Genomic DNA, 26,420 nt, shown 5'->3' with positions numbered 1-26,420 from the left:
CCCCCTTTTCCACCTCTCTCATCTTTACGGCCCTGTTGGTACCTGACCTTTAAGAAAGTGTCTAGTGAGACGAAACAGGGAGAGGAATAGAGGGAGGCTCAGGAGACGTGCGCACCCCCTAGGGAGATGGACAGACTCGTAGACATGGGAAGTGGTGGCACTTGAAAGCAAATGGGAATCGGGATGGAAATAGAGGCACATCAGCAACTGCTGGCTGCAGGGTACAGAGAAGTTGTTTGGCGTGCACCACTGAGGTGGAAATGTGTGGATGGCCTGGCATAGTGGGTGGGCAAGAGCTTTTTTAAAAGGAAAAAATGAGAAGCATTTTATGGCTATGGTGCTTTTTCTGCAACTCCTTCACAACACTGAATTTTTCTTTTCATTAGAAGCTAGTTATGATCAGGAAATTAAATAATACACTTACTGGATCTTAAAAAGGGTGCATGAGCTATATTTGAATTGGAACTGTTTTTGCCTCACATTCACTATATGATTATCTAATACTCATTTGTACAGGGAGATCCCCTTTAGACTTACTTTCTTTGTTGGCATCTTGAATGTTTTAAGTGCTCAGATATCTTGATAGATGTGCTACCTGCTGGTTATGAATGCATTCAATTAATTATGTCACAGGATATCTGTGTAATTTTCATGTTTTTAAAAACCCAGTTATATCATAGTCAAACAGTCAAACAACTCAATGTATAGGTTAAAAAAGCAGGAAAATGAACCTAAAAGTCATGTGTTTTTGTTAAACACTGGACCACATATTTCACAGAAACGATGCACAACTAAAGAGTGGCTTCATTTCAAAATTAGGTAGCTTGTTCTCCCGAGCTTGTACAGCAATTCTCAGCCTTAACTGGAAAAGACATTTACTATGCAGTGCTTGTAAACATCTGATTAACACTGCTTGGCCCCCACACAAACAGTATTAGAGACATATTCGCAAACACAAACACATCACGTGAATAAGAAATAATCCTTTACAAAGAGGGCTGAGCACAAACAGCAACAATTGTACTGGGTAATAGTGTGGTAGGTGACAGCTGAGAAAGCACTCTAAATACACACATGGCCATCCACAGCAGTAAGTGACACACACATTAATACAAACACACTGTACGTTCTCTGTTTGTCATACAGAGCAGTGCAGTGTATATCTCTGCTTGTCACTGAAGCACACACTATTACAAGTACATAATGACAAAGGTGATGACAGTGGAGTTTGAGTAAATGGGACTTTTTTTCCTTGTTGAGAAAATCCAAAGTTGTCATTATTAAATTCTAATTTCAGAGCCGTCTGTTTCCATCAGCAACATTACCCCCTTTGTCTCCAAAGGGGTTATTGATTTGGGTCCTAATCTACAAATAAATATATTGTCTGAGTTTATTTTTTCTATGCTGTCAGCAATGTTAAAAGGACACAGCTCATCTGGCTGATGGATGGGAGCAAATGTAGCCCAGGGCCTAAGGGTGGACTGCAAGAGAAATGTACCTTATAACACACACACACAAACATACACACATAAACATCCCCTCCAGATGGGTCCCCCCTTGTGAGCAGTGTGTAGGATCCAATTATGTTTGTGTGTGTGTGTGTGTGTACGTGTGTGTGTGATGAGGGGGTAGAACAATGTGAATCTAAACAGTTTAGAGTGGGGCCTTTTACAGCTTTTTTTCTGATTGCTTTGTCCTCATTTTCAGTATTATACAAAAGTCAGTTGCAAAGTTTTTGCCTTTAGACACAAAATATTTTAAGAACAAACCACTTTAAATCACAAATTAATGTTGAGGATTGGACCATCTATATGCATCTTCAAATGTTTATTCCTAGAAATCCATCCATCCTTCTATCCATCCATCCATTAGCTATACTGCTTATCCTTTGAGGGGGCTGGAGCCAGTCCAGCTGACACTGAGCAAGAGGCAGGATACACCATGGACAGGTCACCAATTAACCTAACCTGCATGACTTTGGACTGTGGGAGGAAGCTTGAGTACCCAGAGGAAACCCATGCAGGCACAGAGAGAACATGCAAACTCCACATAGAGGGTTATATGTTCTATATGTTTGTAACAGCATAGAGCAGCCAAGGTGAGTACTGGCTATGTAGCATAGTGTATTAGTGTAGGCCAAGGCTGTGGGTTATTGTTACCATAAAATAGCCTAATGTACTGTACGGTCTTGCAAAGCAACATTATGGTTATATTATATTGCAAATTTGTCTTGTAGGTGGATGCGTGAGGATCTGATCTTACATGTAAACAAAAGCTTTCTAGTAGGGTGGATGAGGAGGAGATAGTTGGTGCTGTAAATTAATGCCATAAAGTGCAATCACTGAGTATGTCACCTCCTTTATCTGCAGAGCTTTTAGTGTCTTTCTTGCATCACAGGGGACACCACCGCATTCATGTTGCTTTGCTAATGCAAGTTGCAGATTTGGTGTGTTTTGGTGTATACCATTTTAGCTTCTATAGAGAAACCATGTAGTTCTAAGGGTGGCAATATCTTTGTTCTGTCTGGGTGTACAGAGCTGCATGACCACAGAATCAGGCCAGTAAAAGGGCTTTTAGACTCTTATTCTGTGTTTTAGAAAGCAGAGGTTATTAAAATCAAACAAGAAAACAATTGTTTTTGGAATAATAGGGAATTTAAGCTCAAAATGAAAAGCAACATGTGAGTAATTAGTCAATTGTTGACAAGATATTAATAATTAATAACTGTCTGCAAGAATATCTTCAATAAAAGATACAGAATGTGTACTGTGCCCATGTTGAACCCTTTTACGGCCCCCTCTTTCAGCCACCAGATAACCAGGAAGCTCAAAGAGGTCAAAGCTGAACAGAAGTCCCTCTGGGAGCTCTCTTGCCCTTCAACCTTTAGGTGCTCATCCCTGATGCTCATTCCCCAGAGGTGTCAGATGAAGACAAACCAAGAGGCGTTGTATGCAAAGGTGAGAAAGGGAAGTGTGGGAAGGGAGGGACAAGAAACTTGAGAAGGTGAAAGAGGACGGAAAGTGCTTTGAATGAGTGTGGTAAAAGAGAGGAGTCAAGGAGAAGAAAAGAGGGTGCGAAGGGAGGAGAGCACAGAGTGTGGCTAGAAACAGGTTATGGGGGGTTAACGGGAAAGAAGGGGAAGAGGAGAAGTAGTGCTTGAAGAAAGAATACAGTGAAGATGGGGCTGCATTAGCAGCAAGTCTTAGGCCAATTACTCTGCTGCTTCCCCTCTCTTCTATGTCTCCTCTGTTTTCTCTTTCTCTCTGTGTCCGCTTCTCTCACTTTCCTCTCTTCTCCCACTCTCTCACTTTCTCTATATCTGCTTCAGCTATCCATGTGCTGTCAGCAGCAACAGATCCCCAAATGATACCGGTCTGCACTGGCAGGTTTTATCTTCCTGAGCTACAATAGGAAAGAAGGATCTGAAAAAGATAAGATAGGACCAACCAACAGTGACAACAGCAAACACATAATGGTGAGGCTTATACAGTATACTTGGCACAGTGCTTCACTGCCATCTAGTGGCAGGTTCCCCAGCAGGAGCTTCATCAAAGGATGCTGATCATTAGTTACAGGCAGTTGCAGAACAATGTGATCAAAAAGCTCATCTGAGAAAATGTTTCACAGATGAGTGAGATGAAAAACTTAAGGTCCTGAAATATGTTGTGCACCTGTGCGCTGCAGATGTTGTCATACATTTGTGTGTGTTGTGAGGGTTTGTGTGGGCAAAAACATCTCTCTGGCTAACTGGCTGCTAAGTGACGCGAATTACAGTTTCTTAAGCAGCTTGATGCCAGCCTGATACCTACAAGAACGTGACACACACTGTACCAGAGTTTCTCAAACTTTAGGCTGTGAACATGTGCGGTTGCTTTGATATGCAGATTAAGCCATAGGAGATTTCTAAGAATGCAATACTGAGATTTTATGTGATACACTGTATATAATAGGACTAGTATAAAATAAAGCAATCAAATAGGTTTGAAATCAAAAACAACACAAAAAAAGTTTACTAATAAATCCTCATTTTATAAAAACCTATATGGTGCTCCTGACATGCTATCAACATACAAAATAAAAGAACAGGGTGGCCCATATGATTAAACTGGCAGTAGCTGCAACACTCAATTACATCTAAGCAGAAGATCAAACCGAACACATGGTGTGGTCCACCAGTTAGTAAGGCATATCTGAAGTGAGACAGTAAAATAAAGGATTTATAATGCACTGATATATTTTTGTAAGAGCTACTGTCACATTTCTTTTCATAGAGGTAAATGTGACAATTTATTGTAATATAACTCTTTGGATTTCAAATAATGCCATGCTCAAATTGACAGCACCTCTATTTCCAAGGGTTATATGCATTTTGGGACATCAGGATAGTTTTTATAGCTGTGTCTTAGATTGCTGACAGAGGGCTGAGTGAATTGCTCACCAGCAGTGATACTGATGCAGGGACTTTGGCTCAGACATTGAGTTCTGTGGCCTGACATCTCACCATGAGCTTGTACCCTGTCAGACCGAAATGAACAGCAACACACCACCAAAAAAGAAAAAACATTTTAAGCCACCAGAACACAAAAAAGTTTTCTAGTCCTATTATGTATTTCCAATTCTTGACTGTTTTGTGTTGTTTGCTGAAAAGTGAATGTTTTGTTATGCAGTTGAACCCAATTGCATATGATGAAGCTTATCAAAATTAAATATGCTGCAGACACTGAGATTTGTGAGTGGATTTCAAAACCATTTCAAGATGGAAAGATCAAGAAAAATGACATGATCTAAGCTCATGTAAGAGTATTAGTATCACTGCTATCAAGTAACCCATAGAATTGTATGTAAAAAAGAAAAATCTAAATTATTCCTTTAATTTGATATTTACACAGTCAGTCAATTAATTAATTAATATATTTTGTAGTCTATTTCAGCCTGTTTATTAACTGTGTACTGCATGGCAACAACAGGACCATGCATTTTCATCTGTCTTATAGGGCATTCAGGATATTAGAGGGTATAATTGGTAGGCTCATTTACATTCTCTAACAGTAATACTGAAGTTTGTAAAAGAACATATGGTAAATTAACTTGGTAAATAGCATGTACATACTTTGCAATTGTTAACTTTTAATTAGGAGATGTTTTGATAAATCCTAAACATGGGACTAATCTCAGAGGATGTTGTGGTCACTGACTCTATTTGCATGCATACGTATGCATGTGTACAACAGTCTATTGTAGCGTTTGTGTGTTTGTGTAGGGGCAGGGGTTAGTAAAGGTGCAAAGAGCTGGAAACAGATAAAAATAAAATCACAGGACCACTGCAGAAATAATGGGACATCTGGTCCAGACATCTGGAGCCAGAGGACTTTTAGGAGCCTCCCAGCATCCTCACACCTTGCGGGTAAATTAGCAAAGTGAGAAAATATGGCAGGGGTAAACGATGCTGACAATCACACAGAGGGAGGACAGTTGAGACAGGTTACTGGGGAATTCATCGTTTGGAGGTCTTTTTTTGTTTCACATGAACAAAGGTTGACAAAGAATAGAGAATGTGGGAGTTGTGAATGTGTGTGTACGTGTGTATAAGAGCGAGGGAGAGAGGTGTTTGAAAGCAGATGAAGGTAGTAACCATCTCATTACTTTTGAGAGGAACTGATCAATTTTCTACTAAAAAAAAATCTGTTTCTAAATGAAGATTTTAATGCAGGAAATATTTTCTTAATAAACATGGCTTACTGTGTTGAAATCAGTAGTCACATTGATCAATCTATTCTGTTGATGGAGTCTCTGAGGACCAGTTTTAATAGGTTTGAGAAATTTATAGGTCAGGAAGATTTATCCTCACAATCCCAAGCTTTAGACAAACAGCATTTTCTAATTGGCATTTGTTTGAGACAGATATTATTTCAGGTAGGCTGTACAATAGATGACTGACAGCTCTCGTCATGAATCAGACATCAATATAAATCTTTCCCACACCTGATGGGCAGAATGTGCCTTTCACTGGGCTGTCACTGGCCTTTACCAATGATTTTTATATGGGAAAAAACATGGCAGCTATTCCTGAAATGTCAAACTTGTCATAGATTAGTTTATTAAATTAGCTTTGGAATAAATTTGTGAAACAGGTCATGCAGTTGCAAGATCACGGTTCATTTTATATTTGTAACAGTTATAGCTGTAATAGTTGAAATAGTTGTTCTTGAGGTTGTGGAGTTTAGAGATGAAGTGGAGTCATATCATCAATTAAACAGACCCCATACTTAGCTTTTCCAGGCTTAAATTTTGCAGAGAAAACTGAGCTTGCAAGATGCAGTTTGGCTTTCCAAGTACACATTATGGACTGATGGGTTGGCATGTGTCTGCTTGAGAGGGAAAGAGGGAGAGAGAGAGAGGTGTTGTCAGATGTGATATTGATGACAAGCCAGTGTGCCTGTCTCTTGTTTCCCCTTGGCTTAATGTAAGGTCACAGTGGAAAGGTGGGACAACAAATGCCACCAAGCCACTCTGACAGCTTGACCCCTGGGAGAGAAAATACCCTTTTCATCAGATGCCCGTCCTCCCAAGTGCCCCATTCCTTCCCAACCTCCTCTCCACTTCCTTTCTGTCTTCCCGCTTCTCGTCATATCCAATTCATCTTTACTTAACCTTTGCTTTTCTACTACTACCGTTTTGCCCTCTTTGTCCTCTTTCCCCTTTTCCTTGCTACACACACATATACATATACACACACATAAAGAAATACACAGGCAGACACACAGCCTCCTCTTTCCTGGCAGTTTCCTTGGGTTCTCGATCTAATGTCACAAATAGGTAATAAAGATGCCATCAAAAGGACACCAGAGGATCCACATTCTACCTTCGTTCCATCCTGCTCGTAACTCTCCAGAGGGCAGAAGGACATACATCACCTGGAGAGCCTTCTGGCATAGAATTATGTTGTTTAGTGCAGGCTGTTCCCATGCCGATCCAAATGTATAACACCCATGTGCACAGAAAAAAAAGAACACATAGCATACTGTGCAAATACAGTTGCCTGTATACCACAGCACAAATGTTAGACATTAAGTGCAGACCATTAAGTATTCTAAAATATAAAGTAAAATGTATCTTGGAGGACTCTACTCAGCATGCTAACCACAGGGGAGAGGAAAGAAAAGATGCAGGGGTAAGACAGGAAGTACACACTGTATTTATCCCCCCTCCAACCCCTCCTCAGACAGTCAGATAGGCCTGGCCCCTAATGTCTAGTCAGATATGACCTTGAGTGAGTCCATTGTCTCCCAGGATCTTCACTCACACTGTCACATCAGACTACTTTGGTGTTCACAATAAAAAACAACACAACAACAGCATCACAATGATGGATCGCTGCACATCACTTGCATTAGCAAACAGCTGGGGCAGGTTTATCATTTCCAATTATTGGAGCGGTACAGTGTGGTGGCTTCAAATGTCTTCACAGTGAAATCTTTATAATGCAGTCTGTATTGTTCTTATGTCTTTTACTGGAAATGACATTATACAACAACTGTCTCTATAAAACAAAACAAACAGAAAAAAATCATCCAGACAGTCCTAAGCTAGGTGGATAACAATGCCTATATGTGTATTATTAAATGGCAGGGACCAGGCTTTTTGTACCAGTGTGAGTAGAAAGGACACAGGGGCCCTGAGCTGAACATTTATACATTATCATATTGTAATATATATTAAACCAAATGCAGGACTTATATGTATTTTGCATTGGTGTTAAGCAGGTGTATGTGTAGTATTTTTGTGCATCCAAAATATGTGAGGAAGTGGAGCGATGACCTTTAGCACACGGATGTGCCAGGGTCAGTATGTCGCTTTTAACTGTTGAATTTAGTGCTGTGCCTTCAGGAATTATCTCCCCTACATGAATGCATTTTGGGCATGATAGCTTGGGGCTCTGCTCCAGCTAAGTGGCACACAGTTAGTTCTCATCTGTGCCCTTTTGGTATTTTGGTGACTCACTCAGAGTGAGTCACTTGACTGCACCTTTGTGTGAGGAGATGCTTGGAAGAGGTGTGAATGAACAAACAGTTCAAATAATGATGATCAAAAGGGTTGTTTTTGAGTGCGTGCAATGTTCAGGAAAAGTTCTTCATGGTTTTACAGCTGTTTTTTGTGTAATGGATGCATAGATGTGAGGAATCACATCAGTTTCAGCTTCAGCCTCCAGCTCATGGCACAACACAGCACTGTTACTGGGCTCTTCTTTTGGATCCGTAGCTTTTTCTATTCCAGTCACAAGAGACCTTGAGGTCACATGGAAGTCATGTGTGAGTTGTTACATTAATAGAAGTGCCAACATGTGAGACTGCCTGGGTAAGATGTTAAATCCCTGACTTGTCTCTACAGTAACACCCCTCTGTCTGGGGGTGAATATCTGATGTGTTTGAGAGACGCCAAGGCACAGATTTTATGACAGTATTTTTTCCCAGTGACCAAGTGATTGTGCCAAATAGTAACATCAGACCCAAGCTTTACAACATCACTTCGGAAATCAATGCTGGGGTGTGGTGGAGGGAAAATGCACATAACTGTATGTTTACCCACTTTTCAAAATTTGGAATGCCATTTATGCAGATAACCCCTCAAGGTGTTAGTTACATGGGTTGGTACACTCTTTCAATATCTTGGGATCTCTCATTTTGACCTCCTTTGGATATTTTCACACAAACACAGGGTAGGGTTAACCCGCCATCCGATCATGTTCAGTGGAGATCAGAAGCAATAAATCCATCTATGCACTGAAGACAGCAAAACTAGACTGGTGCAGGTTCCATGTGGCAGATGAGACAGACTTTATCAAATAGGTTGGATATTACATGTCTTAATTGAAACAAAAGCATTTTATCTGAGCTAGAGTTATACAAAAAGAATATCCACGTACAAGTATCTGCACACTGTAATTATAGGGATACAATGACTAAAAGGCAAAGTAAACAATTACAACAGGTTTATGTATAGACTTTCATTTAATGTACAGTTTTTTACAGAATTAATATTCCATCACCCACTCTGTGTTAGACTGATTTTCTTCCCGCTGGGATTCAAACATTTCAGTGTTCCTGTTCAGTGTTCTTGTGAGGTGTTCTTAACCACCACACTGTGTTCACCACTGATAAACTCAAAAGACCAGAGACAGGAAGAACTGACAAAATGTGAGAGCAATTAAAAAAGAGAGACTTTAATTAACCAAGTCCAAACAATTCATACCATACAGTACTCCAGTGTTTTTACAGCCAGAGACATGTTCACTCTGGAAAAATGACAACATAAAGTGAAAAAAGCCATACAAAAAAACAGACATTCAAACCAATTTGCATTAATGATGAACTGTATTTTGATTAGATGAACTAAAACAGGTACATTTATTGTTATGCTGAAACTGTTAAAAGAAGTGCAACAATTACATAGCAAACTGCTCACTATCTAACAGTTCTCCAGCCTCTATTATGTTTGACTGAGTTGTGTTCTCAGTGTCACAGTGTTTGTGCCTTTCAGGGACGTTTCTCCAGTAAATGCCACTATTCTGTCAATTATGAAAGACACACAAGTAGTACTGTGCCCAAACCTTTTCATCACTGCAATTTTTAAAGTCTAACTTTTCCTTTAACCTATTTTTACCTTAGTTGGGCCTCATTTAGCCAGATTCTTTATATTTCTATGTTACATCATTTTTTTGATAAGCATAACAAGCACGTCATTGAGGATACCATGCATTTTTGTGACCATATATGAGCTAAGATTGGTGGAGTTTTGTGTACAGGTGTGCACAGGTGCTCTATTGGATTTAGTTGAGTTCTATCATGTTGGCAGAACCAGCTTGAGAGGGTGTGTGTTTTGTGATATTTGATTTGTTATCCTGTTGAAGGTAGCCAATCAAAAGATAGGTATAGATAGGGATAGGGGATAGGAATGCACATGGTCAGGAGAAGTACCCAGGGAGGCTATGGCATTTAAACAATGCTCAGTTGGTATTAAGTGTTCTAATGTGTGCCAAAAAATATTCCCTACACCATTATATCACCACCAGCAGCCTGAACTGAACACCAAGAGAGGTTGGCATAGACTCATGTTGTTTACACCAAATTCTGACCCCGCCAACTGCATTTCACATGCTGTCCAGTTTTGGTGAGACTCTTGTATTCCTGTTGTACGCTGACAGGAATGGACCCCATTGTGGTCTTATGCTGCTGTAGCCCATCTCAGTTTCTGAGATGCTCCTTTGCATGGCACCATTGTAAAGAGTGGTAATTTGACTTACTGTTGCCTTCCTGTCAGCTTGAACCAATCTACTCACTCTCCTCTGACCTCTCTCATTAACAAGGTGTTTTCACCCGTAGATCTGCCACTCTCTAGATGTTGTTCCTCACAACATTGTCTGTATACTCTAGACACTGTTGTGTGTGAAAATCCAAGAATATCAGCAGTTTCAGAAATACTCAGCCCAGCCTGTCTGGCACCAACAATTATCCCACAGTGAAAATCGCTTAGATCATATTTCATCCTCATTCTGACATCCTGTTTGATGTGACAACTGACCAGTTAATATGTCCCTTTCTCAATACTCTGGAAGGTCACAATGTTATGTGATGTGCCACAAGGTGAAGTATACTGTGTATACACATATTGCCCATATGAATAGTGTTCTATTAAGAACCTACCGCTCTTGATGGCAAAGACTATAACTGAGCAGTTCCCAGTAGATATCTCCTGTTAACAGTAATCTCACACCTTCTGCTTCTTTTGATTTGTAGGCTCTGCAGTTACACAGTATAAACCGCATGGGATTTGTCAGGGTTTTTTTTTAACCAGGTTTTTACATGAATCTTATAGAGAATAGGTAACTTACAAAAGTATACATTATCTCCTTGTCTGTAGTATCATCCCAATTCACTTGAACAAGTCATATAAGATTTCAGCCACTGGAGCACAGAATTTCAATAATTATTTCAACACAACAGATTTGAGCCTTCTTCCTTTTTTTCCATTTCCTTCTAATTTTCTGTGGACCTACTCAGTGATCCTGCCACTTGATCATGGGGGAAATTAATGTAATTACTGCACACACAAATTGATATTTGATAAGAAAAATACTCACTGAAGCTTATTCAACTCTATAGTGTGTGTGTTTATCTATTGTAATTTTTTATGCAGCTGTTTATTTATTTATTTTTTTATCTGAAGCACTGTTGTGATAGGTTGGTAAGCTACTCCATGTATGTTATGACAGCGTAGCTGTGGCTAAAACTGCTGCAAGGCATTTAAATAATTATGTCAGCAGTTAAATGTTTTGGGTTATACAACATCTCAAATTATGTGTGTGTCTTCACAAGGAGGTGTTCTCACATTTCAGGAGAAAAAAACAACCATGAAAGTGAGGTGTTGCTTGTGAGTTAAAAAAAAAAAAAGATTTTCACTAACATTGATGAAGCAAAAATTGACTTAAGTTTCATTTATGGAGGAAGTTCCTATGTGATTATTTTCCATCAGAAGATTGTGCCCTCCTGGAAACTCCATTTTATACCTTAATTGATGTACTCAAAAACCTCAAATTGAGGCTTTGAAATAGTCACACTGTTAGCAGGCAGAAACAAGAACCTGTGCTGGGCCAATCGATAGAAACTTCATTACTGGGAAGCCTGGCTAGTAATCTCCTTGGCTGCAGCTGTGAGGGGCATACATTCTACCACAGCACCTGTTTTCAATGATATATCCAGCCTGCACCTGCAGAGGCACAAAGACACACTTTCACCACACTGAGGTTTAACACTCTCATACTATCTTACCATCTCTCTCTCCCTCTGTGTCTGTCTGCCTATCAAACAAGAGCTCACAAGGTTTTCATGTTATTTTACACTCTCCCTGTTTCTGTCCAGATGAGCTTTCTCACATTTGTGCCAGGATGCATCTTTAGCAGCTGACAAGAGCGGAAAGAGAGAAAACAGAGGAGGAGAGGAGAAGGGAAGACGAGAGGTAGGTGTGAGGAGGAAAGGGAAAAAAGTTTTTTTTTTTTTTTTTTTTCCAGTTAATAGAAATAGACCTTTGGGGTTCAGAAATTGTGTAGTATAATATTATGGTAGGACAGCTCCATTTTATACCAAAATTGGTTCTGTGATGGCAAGCCACAGAGACATTTTTAGGCATTTTTCCTCTGTACCCTTCTGTCTATGAGAAAATTGGGTCCCCACAGGAAAAATGACAAATCATCTACTTATCAGGAATAAGTACTCTTACAAGTTTTCAGCCCTGGCCTCAACTCTCACATTTGTACAAATCTAATATTGCTGTAGAACAAAGGCCAGTGAAAATACAACTGTAGATTTAGTCCCAAATTGCATTTTGGGGCCCAAGTAGAAACAGGCCAGCAAAGCTTTATGGATTTAAACCAGTAATATGACAAACTGATACTGCACTATACTGCACTGTATATGTGTGAGTGAAACATTACTTGTTGAATTGTTTTTCCCCTTTCCTTCAACCAGTAGGTGGCAGAGCAAGAACAATTATGACTGACTTTACACAATAATGTAAATCTTTACACACTTTGCCCCACAAAAAAGGGTTCACTTTATCTGTACAGATATGCAGAAAATAGTTGTACCCGTTATTTACACTCCATCCCATTTTGCAAAAGGCAGACCTAATCAAAAATCTACTCTTCTCTGCCCCTGCTTGGTGATGGCCACTCACACAGTGGGGAATACTGAGGTCCGGTCCCTTGAGAGTGAGGGATGCAGCTGCAGTGTGGCTGAGTGCACTGAGCTGGAAAATGTTGTTCCATGACAATAACAAAGATAAAGGATAAGTTATTTACTGTCTTATACCTTCTTGATTTGTTTCCATCTTGGGGGTAAAAGTCAATACTGGGACTTTGTCAAGAGAGAATATCTATATGCTAATAGTGCCCATTATGCATCCACGTATTGCAAAGTAAAGCAGCACCATGAGGATGGTCTCCCGTGGCCTGCTCTCAACTCTGACTGGCATAAAATATGAGGACCGAATGGATTTCTGCCCTGTTGAATAGACTTACTGAGCAGTGCTTTGTGTAGCACTCTATTAAACTAAAATCTTTGTTCAATTTGCAGCAATCATTGTTTTGTGATAAACACAGGAAATGCGGGTTTGATTAATTAGCTGTTATATAACAAGTATTTCTGACTGCAGTATATTGATTTGCCAAGGGGCAATTCTACAGACATTCCATTATAACTAACAACACAGCTGTGATGCATATTTATGGAACTGTATAATACTATAGAAAGAGCGATTCCAGCTGGCTCAGTGACTAACTAAATTTACTGGCTTCTGGTTTTTGACATTTTCAAAATTACAGTAATTAGTTTAAGTAGAGAGCAACATTTTTTTGACCATTTGGTTCATTTGTAATGTCTGAATGTCACATACAATATATCACACATCAGACTTTGGAAATATTTCAGCTCCCCAGTGTTCTGAAGCATTTACACAATTACACTGCTGGGTCCAAAGGGATACTGACCAGGGTAGGTCAAAACAATGCAATAGACTTATCATACAGTATGTTATGGCCCTAAAGGAAACTTGATTGATTAAGTATTACAGTTTTTTTTTGTTTGTTTGTTTGTTTTTTGCTTTATTTTATTTATTTATTTATTTATTTCATTTTTTGTGTTGTTGAAACCTGCTCCTGGTAGTGACAATGTAAAGCATGTAGTTTCCAATTTTGAAAACAGAACAAATTGTCCTAAATAATTGAATTGAAACACTTCTGTTAACACAATAAACAAATCATCCTGGTGGAAAAGATTTGCAGATTGTTTTAAATAATCACTCCAAATCAAAGTTTTCAAACCACTGTATCTCCTGACACAATACTTTTGTGTGGTCAAATCCATCTTACTTAACAGCCATGGAGCTGTCTCATAGCTATCAAGATAGCTTAGCAGCACTTTGATTAAAAGAAAAGACCAAGGTTAACAGGACATCTGTTAGGAAATCTGGGCTGAGATTACCCAGCCTCATCTCACACAGACTCAGAGCAGCAAATGATGCAATTAAGACCAAAGTAATACTGCCTCTTGGCCTCATTCAACCTTTTGTAGTAGTTTTTCTTTCTGTCTGGCCACCACATTTACACATACTGTTACATTTGAGAATTCACTAAAAGTTGTAGAGCTCTTCATTAAAAATTCAAAGATAAGAATTAATACAAACATTACAGAGGATATAAAAGTTACAACATTTATTTAATAACCACTGAATTTCTGAATATCTTATGGAATCTTTTTATTAGAAAAATGGAGAGCAACGGATACATTAAGATAAAGAAATCAGTATGATATACAGCAACAGTCAAGCAAGCAAGATTTGAAACCAGGGCATTGCAGTCATATTGTATGAACCTATTTGCTATGCTGCCAAGATGATTCATGTATCTGCAATACAATGATGACATTCAAGATGTAATTATTTTGTGATTTAATGAGATTTTCTGTCCCTCAGCCTGTTGCTATGACACTGAGATGAGCTGATGAGTTGACAGGTGACTAGTGGGGACCAAAAGGCACAGAGGTCACCGTATCGGGTTAACTGAGGCATAGCATCACTGGCCTTTATGTTACAGCTCCTTGTAATGCAAATGACAGAGTAAATAATGTAAAGCCAACAGGAGACTGTGACATTTGACATGTTTAAAATGCTATGTTGTCTCACACATGTTCAAGATCCAGGGGCACATTTATCAAATATGCACCATAAAAAGTGCAATTTACTGTATAAAATTATCCCCACTCCTGCTGATTGTGATACATGTAACCATCAAAACAAACACTATACTTGTAGCCAATATGCAAGAGAACTGGAAAGCCCTGTAGGACTCTATCTCCAAATTGTGAACCATAGTGATCTGGGAATTGTGAGGCTGCCACCATTTGTGATGTAAGCATTATCATTATTGAATTATTAAGTTTAATGCAAAAAAGCAATGTCACTTTTGTTTACACACTCAAAATTATTGAATATTGAAGATATTATAGCACATTTTATCCTTGTGGTCTTAGATAAATAAAGACTGGGAGAATAAATTTAGTCTGCATAAAATGAGAAAAGATAATGGAAAATAAATAAGATGCTGCATCAATCTCAAAATCTTAATAAGCTGTGTTTTTAATATGTTATATATAAACAAACTCTCCTGATTCACACCCAGTTTGACTTGACTGGATTGAGAGTGTCTTCCATCAGCTACTTTTTTCCCTTTTGTTTTTACACAAGTGCATTAAACACATGAATTTGTCCTACAAAGCTAAACATTCATAATTATCTTTCTGTTGTGTCAGCTTAGGTGGCTGCTCTAGACCGACACCTCACAGATGATCAACAGCTGAGCATCTTAGACCCTCTGCACCTCTAGGTAGCTCTCAAATGACTCTCATTTCCCTGATCTGCTGCTTTCCCACACTCTAAAGCCTTGCAGCCTATTGTGCCTTCAGTCTGTGTTTACCGAAATATTTCTGAGCTCAGTGCATGGACAAAAAACTCTGGATGCTGGATGCAAGATGGAAATGCGGACGATCCATATCAATATACTGCCCAGCAATATCACTGAAATATATTGTATATTATGCAAAGTGCCTTATAAAACTGCTAAGATTTTCATCTTTTCTTGTACTCTTACCAAATTAGAAAGGAAAGACAGGAATTGTATTATTAAGTTTAGGTCTCAATACTGTCTATCTACTAGAGCCTTATGATGAATCAAAGACCTAACACAGTATGAGACAAAATGAGTATGTGTGACAGTCTCAATCCAGAGAACTTCAATCACTCAATTTCTCTGAGCAGTATGCTTCCAATCCCAGCAAACAGCTGGCCTGGCATTTAGAACACATGGGGATTAGGGGGCTGATTTAGTTAAAGGCTCAATCCAGAATCAGACCATAGCACCACTTATGATGCCAAGATCATCTCTCTGCTGGCTTTGTTTATGATATTTTCATGCTTCTGATATTGATTTCAGGCATATACATATGTATATGTAAACATGATATCTATCTATCTATCTATCTATCTATCTATCTATCTATCTATCTATCTTTAAAAGTAAAAGTTCAGAGGTTCTAAGAAACATTATGTACGTCATTACATTATTATTACTATACATTTGTTAATAATTAATATTATTACATTTGTTTTAATTTATTCTGTGCAGTTGTTTTGTCAGTACTGTTTTTTAACTAATGCTAGATTAAAATAATCTCTAGGCAGTGGATATTTTACATCTTGCTTAGTCTCCCATGTCATTATGAGCTCAGTTGGCATCATGCGCTTTTACTCCGCCACAGGAATACAAGGTATGCTGCTGCTTGTGACAACACTGGTGTGCATAAAAAGTGCAGGTGTGTGTCGGTGCGCTTTGATAGCATGTGTGAAAGTGGAATCTGTGAACTCAAGTAGGCTTTCTCAGTGCCCATGGGCTCTCATTGGTTAGCATGAAGGACTGATTTGCATACGGTGGGAGTGTCCTGAGCCAGCACTGGGATGAATGACTTGTTCAAGTCAGATAGCAATAAGCCATAGCCCTAAGCAGAGGTCTGCGCTGCTCAACGCTCAAAATGCCTGGGTTACTTAAACTGCCACTCTTACTGCTGTAAGTGGAAAGTGCTGGACAAGGAAATAAACATGTTCAACAACAGACACCTCAGCCTTAGAAAAAGAGGAGGAATATGGGTAAGTTTTATGATAATTCACTTTACAGACAAACTACAAGTACCTTTTATGATTCAGTTTTATGTTACCAAGGCAGAGACATGACTAGGCCCCCTCTACACTACACTGTTTTTATTCTCATGTCTTTTTCAATAGCTTAATATAATTTCATAGATTGATTGGTTAAAATTATCATCATAATGGGAGTTAGGTGTAAAGATTACAGTTCAAATCATGAATCATGGTCAAAGAGCTCTCATTGTCTATTATAACTAAATAATGATGTTCAGACTGAAAAATCATCAGTAATCCCTCATTTTGCAAATCTCTTTCTATTTTGCAAATCTCTCATTAAACTTTATTATCTTTAATTATCTTGTATTACAGGGTTTGTGCATCCTCTTGCTTTACACCAGCCCTCTTTCCTGTTTTGCAAATTTCAGCCAAGCAAAAGAGCTCATCTATAAGATAAAGGAGGGATTACCCAGGGGGACCTTCATAGGGGCCATTGGAGTAGACTTACATTTGGATTTCACTGTTGAGCCCCCCTTTCTATTCAGTCTCCCGCAAAAGAAGGTCAGTGAACAGTATGTGAACCTAAATAATACCACTGGGGAGCTTTACACATCTGCTACAGAGATTGACAGGGAGACCCTTTGTCCTGATAACTCGGAAAGACAGGGCTGCGTCCTCTCACTGGATGTGTTTGTGTTGCCTCAACAGTACTTTCAGCTCATCAAAGTTAAGATTGTAATTGAGGATGTGAACGACAACAGGCCAAAGTTTCCTGTGGATGAGATCTGTATGTCTGTCCCTGAAAACACACCCATCAATGCTCGTTATGCAGTGGAGCAGTCCGCAGTTGACCCAGACCTGGGTCTTCATGGGGTGCAGACCTATTGGCTGGTTAACGACTTTGGCATGTTCACACTGGATGTTGAGGAGAATGACGGAGGTGAGCTGACGCCCTTCCTCATTGTGACTGAGTCCTTGGACAGAGAGACACAGGCTGAATACATTACAGATATAATTGCAGAGGATGGAGGGACCCCTCCTCTACTCGGCGCAGCTACTTTGAAAATTGTCATCACAGATGTGAATGATAACTGCCCCCAATTCACAGAGTCACAAATTAATGTCACTCTGCATGGGAATACCACTAAAGGGGCACATTTGGCACGTTTGCATGCTTTTGACCCTGACCTTGGTGCTAATGCTCAGATCAGCTATGCTTACAGTGAACGTGTGCCAAGGGACACCAGGAGCTTGTTCCATTTGGACAGAATCACAGGGGTGATCAAGCTAGCAGGGAAAATAGACACAATCACAGCCACATTTTACAAACTCACCGTTCTGGCTAATGGACCTGGTTGTATCCCTGCTGTTGCCACCGTTACTGTCCATATCATCAAAGTTGTCACTGGACCTCCTGCTGTCATACCCCGGTACATTGCACCAGAAAAGGATGGCGTGGTGACAATAAAGGAGTCGGAGCCAGCATTTACTCCAATTGCTTTTTTTACTGTCAAAAACATTGATATAAACCAAAGGGTGGACTGTCATCTGGAAGGGGCTGGTCCATTTAGGCTTGGCCCCTATCAGCTGTTCAAGAACGAATACCTGCTGGAGACTACAGAGCCCTTGGACTATGAAAGGATACAGGAGTATGAGCTAATTGTGGTCGCTAAGAATACTCGAGGGCTTGTCATTAAGACCTTCCTCAAGGTGCAGGTTTTGGATGAGAACGATAACGCACCAGTATTTCAGCAGGCTTTGGTGGAAATATCTATTGAGGAAAACAACCCACCAAACACCTTTCTAACCCAGCTCCAAGCCTCAGACCAGGACAGTGAAAGCCGAGGGGAAGTCATCTACCTCCTTGGAGGTGATGCCCCTGGAATCTTCATCGTGGATCGTTTGACAGGCGTCCTAACTGTGGCCACATCCCTGGACCGAGAGGAGAAAGAGACATACCGGTTCATAGTGAGAGCAGTGGATCAGGGGACACCCAGGAGGGAGTCGATTGCAACAGTACTGGTGACCGTACAAGACCGCAACGACAACAGTCCACGCTTCATCAATAAAGACTTTACTTTCTTTGTTCCGGAGAACTTCCCAGGGTATGGTGAGATCGGAGTCCTCTCTGTGACAGATGCTGACGCTGGGGAAAATGGCTGGGTGGCCCTTTCCATCCTCAATGGCAGTGACATCTTCATGATAGACACAGGGAGAGGGGCGCTGAGGGCCAAGACGTCCCTTGACCGTGAGCAACAAGGGACATATCAGTTGTGGATTGAGGCTATTGATGGTGGTGAGCCTGCACTTTCCTGTGTTACCATGGTGACCGTGCTGCTGTTGGATGTAAATGACAATCCACCTATTGTCCTCTTCCCCCAGTCCAATCAGTCCTACATGCTTGTGCTACCCAATACGTTACCAGGAACATCAATCACAGAGGTGTACGCTGTGGATAAGGATACAGGCATGAATGCTGTAATCGCCTATAGTATCATTAAGAGGAAAGGTGGCGAGCCAGGGTCATTTGCCATTGACCCAGAAACAGGAAATATCACATTAAAGAGGGAACTCAGCAACCGGGGCCTCTACAGCCTTCTGGTGAAGGTCAGTGATCATGGTCAGCCTGAACCGCTTTACTCAACAGTCATGGTTAACTTCTTTGTCAATGAAACAGTGAGCAATGAGAGTTATATACAGAGTCTGCTGACCAGAGAGGCTGACATAGAGATAGAGGAGAGGCCCTGGTACATTGGCCAGATGACAGAGGGGCCTGAGAGGTACGAGCTGTTCCCCTGTCAGCCTGTCCTCATTGCGCTTTCAGTGACATGTCTGGGGCTATTCTTCTGTGTTGTTACACTGACATCTTACATTTGCTGTAAGAGGTTTAAAAAGCACAGAAAGAAAAGATCAGAAGTGGAAATACCTTTAAAAATGAAGAATGACTCAATGCAGGTTGTGAACAGAAAGCTCAGGCAGATCTCAAATATCTAATACTCAGTTGTCCATACATCCAAAAATCACCACTGTTTACATGAATGTTTACAGAACTCATTGTAAGAAGTGTAGTTCTTACATGAAGTTTCTCTTTTTTGTTTTTGTAATATGAATGTTATTACTGCAGTATATTGTGATTCTACTTATATACCATGGGATTTACAACATTAAAAAGGGCACACTTTACTGCTCTCTGTTTTACTTTTTATCATATCAATGAACTATGACACCTGCACATGAGTTAAGTGTAAGGAATAAATTAAGATTGGCAACAAAGTAATAACAACTTTATTACAAAATCATAAGAGCAACTCATTGAAGATTACTAAATCTAAGGTCCTATGTAAATATTGTACAAAATGTTTTACAACTTTATATAAAACTTTTGCATTGGCATGAAAAGGACAAAAGACAGTTCAAGGCACAACAAATGTTTCCCTTCTCATCTCTTCACACTACCTGTCACAATTACAACTGTCATGGAAAAGTGATTTCTTTTGTAGTTTGGATACATCTGGATTCTATGTTTATTTTTCAAATGCAGGTTTTAGTTCACAAAGTAGTCATACATTTCAAAATTGACTGACAAGATACATTACTTTATTTAAGGCAATGTAATCTTGTTATATTTGGAGAGTTCACTGTCACTGTCAGTATATATCAGTTCTATAATTGCGTTGTATATGCAAACACTGTTCACAAATGTTTTGTTAAAGCAGTCTGCATAATGAGCCTGAAAATTAATTTTTGCCTCTGAAAGCAGTGGATTGACCCCAAAAAAATTAATCAATGTCCACTTAGCCCCTAGCTTTTCCAGAGCTTGCACTTGCATCTCACAGTTTTCTTTAACTCAGTTGTTAGGGGATGATATGCATTCACCGATATACACAGTTATAACACATAATACAGTACAATAATATGAGGTTGAAAGCTCTGGAAAAAACTAGTAAGTCAACCTCGAGTTAAGATTTCTCGTGTCAAAATTCTGTGTGACGTCTGAGAGCCATGATTAGTAACCAGATGCCCTACTTCCTGTGAGGGCTCACTGATCATGTGCTGTGTGTAAAACCTTTAAATGCCATCTCAGTACGGCAAAGAGTCACAGATTTTCATTACACTGAGCAATTTGAATTGTTTCTTCTTTGTCATACGTCTGCTTCAAGTTGCATACATCACCCTCCTTTATACAGTCATGCAATTCTCAATGTGTCTGTGAAAACATGCTAAGTATTTGTGAAAGAAAATCAAAGTAACTATTAAAGAGACTTTATTTTTATAATATACTTGATTTTTTTCTGTATTGCTATCTCTCACATGCACTAACATATTTTCAAATGTGTTTGTATAAGAGCTCTTTGTGATGTTTAGTAAGGTTTGAAGGCAGGCTGTTTAATGAATATAAAAAACACTATACAACAAGTAAACCTAGTTTACATGTGCTCTTATGCTGCCTAGGTATGCAGATGTATACTAAACTGACAAACACATACACACACACTCACTTACAAAGAAAGAAAATTTATGTATGTGAATATAATTGTGTGGTATGCAGTAAAATCAACAAGAACCTCTCACAGTAATGTATGAATAATTAAGTATATTATAATTAAAATTTAGATTGCTTTTGTTGATTGCATCCTCTTCAGAAAAGATTAAATCTGGTGTACAAATTAACTACCACAGATCAAGATGAAACAGTTAATGATCAAAAGCCTGAGAGCCTGTGATGCTGTCATCACCTGCCTAGGTCAGAGCTGGTGAGGTAACACCCAGAGTCACACTTAAAAGGAAAAACACTGGCTTGTCATTACAACTGTTCCTCTCTGAAATGTTTGAGGATCACATCAATTTAGCCCAAGAAACATTTCTCACCCTTGTTGAGTGGTACTGACAATCTCTCCTAGTGTACAATGACTTTGTGAGACATCACCCAACAAATTGTGAAAGTGGTTTTGATGCTTTCCTTTCCACCACGTGAATCACATTGCCTTCTGCTTTACAAAGCTGTCTTTTCACTGACCTATGTCTGTTTGTGTGTTTGCTATGAAAGTTGTGTAGACAGAAAGGCTTTGCATTCCTGTTAACTATGCACACTCCCAAGTGAGGAACTCACTTGTATTATGTTTCCTTTGAAACCTGTTCGGGTTTGGCCCTTACAAAACAGGAAAGATACCAGTGAATCATTTCACACATGCAGCTTCTTAAGTCATAACCAGCATTTCAGGACGGAAGCACGTCATGTAAGCACAGGCACATCAGCAGCTAGAAACAGCTCAGTGTAATCCTCAGTAATCACCTCTGGCCAAACTTTGCATTACACAAATAGGCTGAAAGATGATAATCGTACATGTACTGTATATGCACACAGGAATGTCTTTCAAGACAGGTAATATAGGTTTTGTAATGACACCAAGATAACTCATGACATAAAGGAAATGCATTTCATCTGCCTTATGTGATAGAACAAGTGTAACTGGCTTGTATTGTTGCTTTCTTGGCAGATTAGTTGGACTTGCAACATTGTTAATGTCTTGATAAATGTTCAAAAGGCTACTTAGTTTTCTGTCAACCGTGTGGGTTTGTCCTCATGTTGTCATGTTGTCAGTCATATAAATAATAATTTTGGATTAGGTTTTATCCGAAGATCAGAACATACTTGTGGATATTAGTGCAACGCCTTCCCTGCACAGGAAAGTATCCAGAAAAGTCTATCAAATAAAATATGGTTTTAGTAAATATGGTATTCAATATTTTTTGCGTCTGTGGGAACAGATTCAAAAGCTGCACCCTTGGCAAGCCAGGTGGTACTGTATGTTATGATCAAACCTCTCCATTTATCAAGCAGAATCAATACTGAATCAATACCCTGGTGGTGCATTCCATATCTGCCTACAATAAATGACTCAGTTGCGCAGGCAATGGGTATTTGCAGCCAAGTGACACAGAATTTAAGATGGTGTCTGCACAACTTTACATTTGTTTTTTACACTGAGCAAACAATTACAGCATATGATTAATTGCAGGAATAACAATGGAGATTTTATTCCACTGTATCAGCTTTCTTTTTCACCCATACCTACTCTCTCAATTAGTCATTTTTCCTCAGCATGTCGAAATAGGAAACACACAACAGTCATACAAGTCTTTTAGCCCTATTATGACTTAATCCCAGCTGTTATGATGATAAAGTATGCTCCTGTGTGCAATTACAAACAGTGGTTCTGGTTAATAAATGGTAAGGTTTGATCACTTCATCACATTTGTTTTGCACAAGGTGCAAATACTTCCACATTAACGAGGCATTAATAGTCCTAAATTCAGCAATGAAATAATATGCTATTTCTACTTTAGTAATGATTTGGGCCCTTCTTCTTTTTTGTTCATTTTGTTTTCTTCATAGCCACAATTATGGTTACATTTGTGTTACGGTTTGTGTATTTTGATACATATACATTGGACAAAATAACAGGAATACCGTGTGTTCCTATCAACCCTCTGTTTTATGTAGCACTCTATGGTGTAGTGGTGTGGCCTACAACTACAACATAAACTACATGCTTCAAAAACAGCCAAGGATCAACACTTCTTGACACAACTGAGAGTCCATAGTCTTCTAGCAGCTCTGTGACACAGTACTTGAGCTAAATGTTAGTGTGAGAATGCTAACATGCTCACATGCTGATGCTAACCATGTTCACCATTGTAGTTTGACATGCTAGCATCATAACATTTGCTAACAAGCAGTAAAGACAAAAGTACAGCGGGTACAAAATCCAAATTTGACTGCTGAAATACAATCCTACTGCTTGCGTGAGAAGCCTTAGCACTTTGTCCTGTGGTCAGTAAGTCATGATCCTACTCTGCAGCATCAAATAGCAGTTTGATCTATACATCCTTTTATCCAGCATGATCCTCCAAATGACCCTTGATCTCAACATTAATTGTTTTCTACCCTTCAAGAGTGACATGTAGATTTCTCTGTCTCATTACATGGACCCTGCTCTAAGTTTTACATAGCTAGAAACAGCTGGGAGGGGTCACCCAGACAGAGACACTGTGCAGCTTTTCTACATGATCGATCAGCTCCTATTGCAGTTATCCTGCTGGACAGCCAGTCCTGTATCCAGACCAGGGCAGAATGGACAGTGAAAAGGCTGAGCATAAATCAGGTTCCACTCTTTGTGACCCCTGGTATTGGTCTTATGAACTTCATATTACATGTATGTTTATTTAAAAGACATCATTCTCAAGTAGATGAAGTGTTAAGACTATAAGACGTATTATCTACAGGGCAGGTTGCACGCATTTCATGGTAACTTAAGCTGGCTTCCAAACATGTTTTCTTTTCTTGTCTTGTAGATGTTTTTATTCTTAAACACATACCACATACAGATATAGACTACTGAATCAGCTAAATTATTGCCTCTGCAACCTCTCTCTCCCTCTCTCTCTCTCTCTCTCTCTCTCTCTCCCTCTCTCTCTCTCTCTCTCCAGGAAAGTCTATCTGAAATTACATTAAATTCTTAATGGTGTAGACAGCAAGTAATTACCATCAGCCAAAGCCCGATCCCATTTCCAGATTGGCTTTATTGTACTGTCCCTGCCTTGAAATCAAACAAATAAAGACACAATGAGAGGCCCAGGTTGGGTTACACAGGTCTGCTGAATAGAAGAGGCTGCATTTCCCAAGTTATGACATCAAATACCACCCCCCTACACACACACTTTGTTCGCCATTTTCAATAATGCATCTCCATATTCTCCCACTGAAAATCACTGCCTTTGATCTAAAACATCTTTCATTTGCTGTGATGCAACAAAATATAATCCAATCACACTCTTTTGATCCTGCTGTGGATTACGTTACTAATGTCCTTTATTCCTCCGTCCCTATTTTTCTCTCAGTTTCATCCAGTTTCATCCTAGCAAAACACAGAGGGGCTTCTAGGGAATTAGCTGCAGCAATGTATTTCGCAGAAACTTATTTTTTTCCTACAACTGTGAACAACTTAAAACACTAAGGCATTACACTTGGACAACGTTGTTCCTGTTCCCATGGCTAAAAACAACAATTATTATTCTCCAGGATTAGTGTTTTTAACATTTATGTAAATACATACTTTGGAAATATAAAGATTTATTATTTCAACTCTGTCACCAAATTATATTGTGATTATGGTATAAATATAAATTGGAAAAGTTCACTATACCCTGTAATAACAACACATGGCAGTTCTTTTTAATGTGAAATAAGTTTTAATGTGTTTATCATATAGTGAGACACTACCCAGGCTGTGCTAATATACTTGCCTGTACTCGGAGACAATGTATCACTATACAGCAGTTTCCTGGTAAACAGCCAATTCATTCAAAGGCATCATTAAACATCTTCAGAGAGACTCTTCCAACAGTGACAGTAGGCATGACCCACTTATATACAATATAGCACTGTCTTTATTTCATCCATGGTAGGCCAAGGTCAGTGACCTGCTGTTACTCAGAGTTTGTAATGTGCATTTTGCCTGCTGTTTAGAACACTTTTATGTATTCTATGAAGCAAGATAGTCATCATGTATTTAGATCAGTTATGGTCTAAAGCTTCATATGAAGAAATAAAAAAAATAGAGCTCTAGTATTCAGTAACAGCATTAAACTGCTTTTGTAGGAGTTGTTATTTTACCATATTCTTTTGTCAGGTTTTTAACATTTTAATTCCATCTAATAAAATGTTGACTTATATGACTCATTTTTGTTTTTTTCATTTCCACAGTCTGCAGTAGAATACAATGGTTTATAGTTGTTTTGTTTGTTTGTTTGTTTGTTTGTTTTGGGGAGGGGTGATAAAAATTGAAATACATCTATAAAACAAAACAAAATTGATTTTGTTTTTGATTTTATAAATACAATCAATATAATTACCAGAAACCAGTTTAAAAGACACCACAGATCTTTTATCTTTTCATTTTCTATAATGTCTTATTTTAAAGCTGTAGGCAAAGTCATCAGTAACTGTTTAACGCCTCCCTGTTTTGAAAAGTGCAGAAATGATTTTTCACAGACACAGCACCCTGCAAATATGGAATGCTGTTCTTCCCCATGGTGACACTTCTGGTGGATAATCGATAGGTCATGGGCCTAATTAGCTCGTCAGAGTTGAGAATGGCAACTTGCTGACCTTTGAGTAGTGTTGAACAACAGAACTATTCCAGGATGAACCTGTTTTGGAAGAATTTTTCACTGAATAATTTCAAGCACTTTTGACATGTCAAGAGGAAAATGAATATGTGGCACATTTTTAAGTGGGGCTCAACACAAAATAACTTGAGCTGATTGCATGACGGAATGTTCCACTCTGCAACAGGTGAGCTTTTACAAAATATTCTTTTAAATTAACAGTGATATTACATTACACACACACGCTTTACAGCTGATGCTTTGGGCAGATACGTATCTTTAGACAGTTTGCATCACTTCAAGTCATACAGGCCTCAAAAATTCACACAGTCAAATAAAGACCTTAGATTTTGTCACTTATTTCTTACAGTGGAGTCATGTTAGGAGGGGATTATATCATTATTACATCATTATCATTACAAGCTATAGCTCTCAACATACATATAGCATGTGCGTAGTATATTAACACAAACTTGAAAGAAATTGGACCTATCATTTAAGTTCAG

The 26,420-nt window shown here is 39.0% G+C and overlaps 1 protein-coding gene across 1 annotated transcript; it reads left to right on the top strand.

Annotated features, from left to right (window-relative positions):
• The first annotated feature begins 16,598 nt into the window (after positions 1 to 16,598).
• LOC108887993 (protocadherin-20) lies at positions 16,599 to 21,021 on the top strand. The gene is made up of 2 exons (XM_018683764.2): positions 16,599 to 16,749; positions 17,116 to 21,021. The coding sequence occupies exons 1-2, from the start codon at positions 16,702 to 16,704 to the stop codon at positions 19,735 to 19,737; spliced, it is 2,670 nt and encodes an 889-aa protein (XP_018539280.1). The 5' UTR covers positions 16,599 to 16,701; the 3' UTR covers positions 19,738 to 21,021.
• The last annotated feature ends 5,399 nt before the right edge of the window (positions 21,022 to 26,420 follow it).

The sequence above is a fragment of the Lates calcarifer genome, linkage group LG2 (genome assembly GCF_001640805.2).
Source record: "Lates calcarifer isolate ASB-BC8 linkage group LG2, TLL_Latcal_v3, whole genome shotgun sequence".
NCBI lineage: Eukaryota > Metazoa > Chordata > Actinopteri > Centropomidae > Lates > Lates calcarifer.
This window is presented reverse-complemented; position numbering and strand designations above follow the sequence as displayed.

Bases quoted from the DNA above. Each gene is read 5' to 3' on its own strand.
- LOC108887993 (XM_018683764.2), top strand. From the start codon at position 16,702: ATGTTCAACAACAGACACCTCAGCCTTAGAAAAAGAGGAGGAATATGG. The intron at 16,750-17,115 runs GTAAGTTTTATG...CTTGTATTACAG, and splicing joins GAAAAAGAGGAGGAATATGG to GGTTTGTGCATCCTCTTGCT.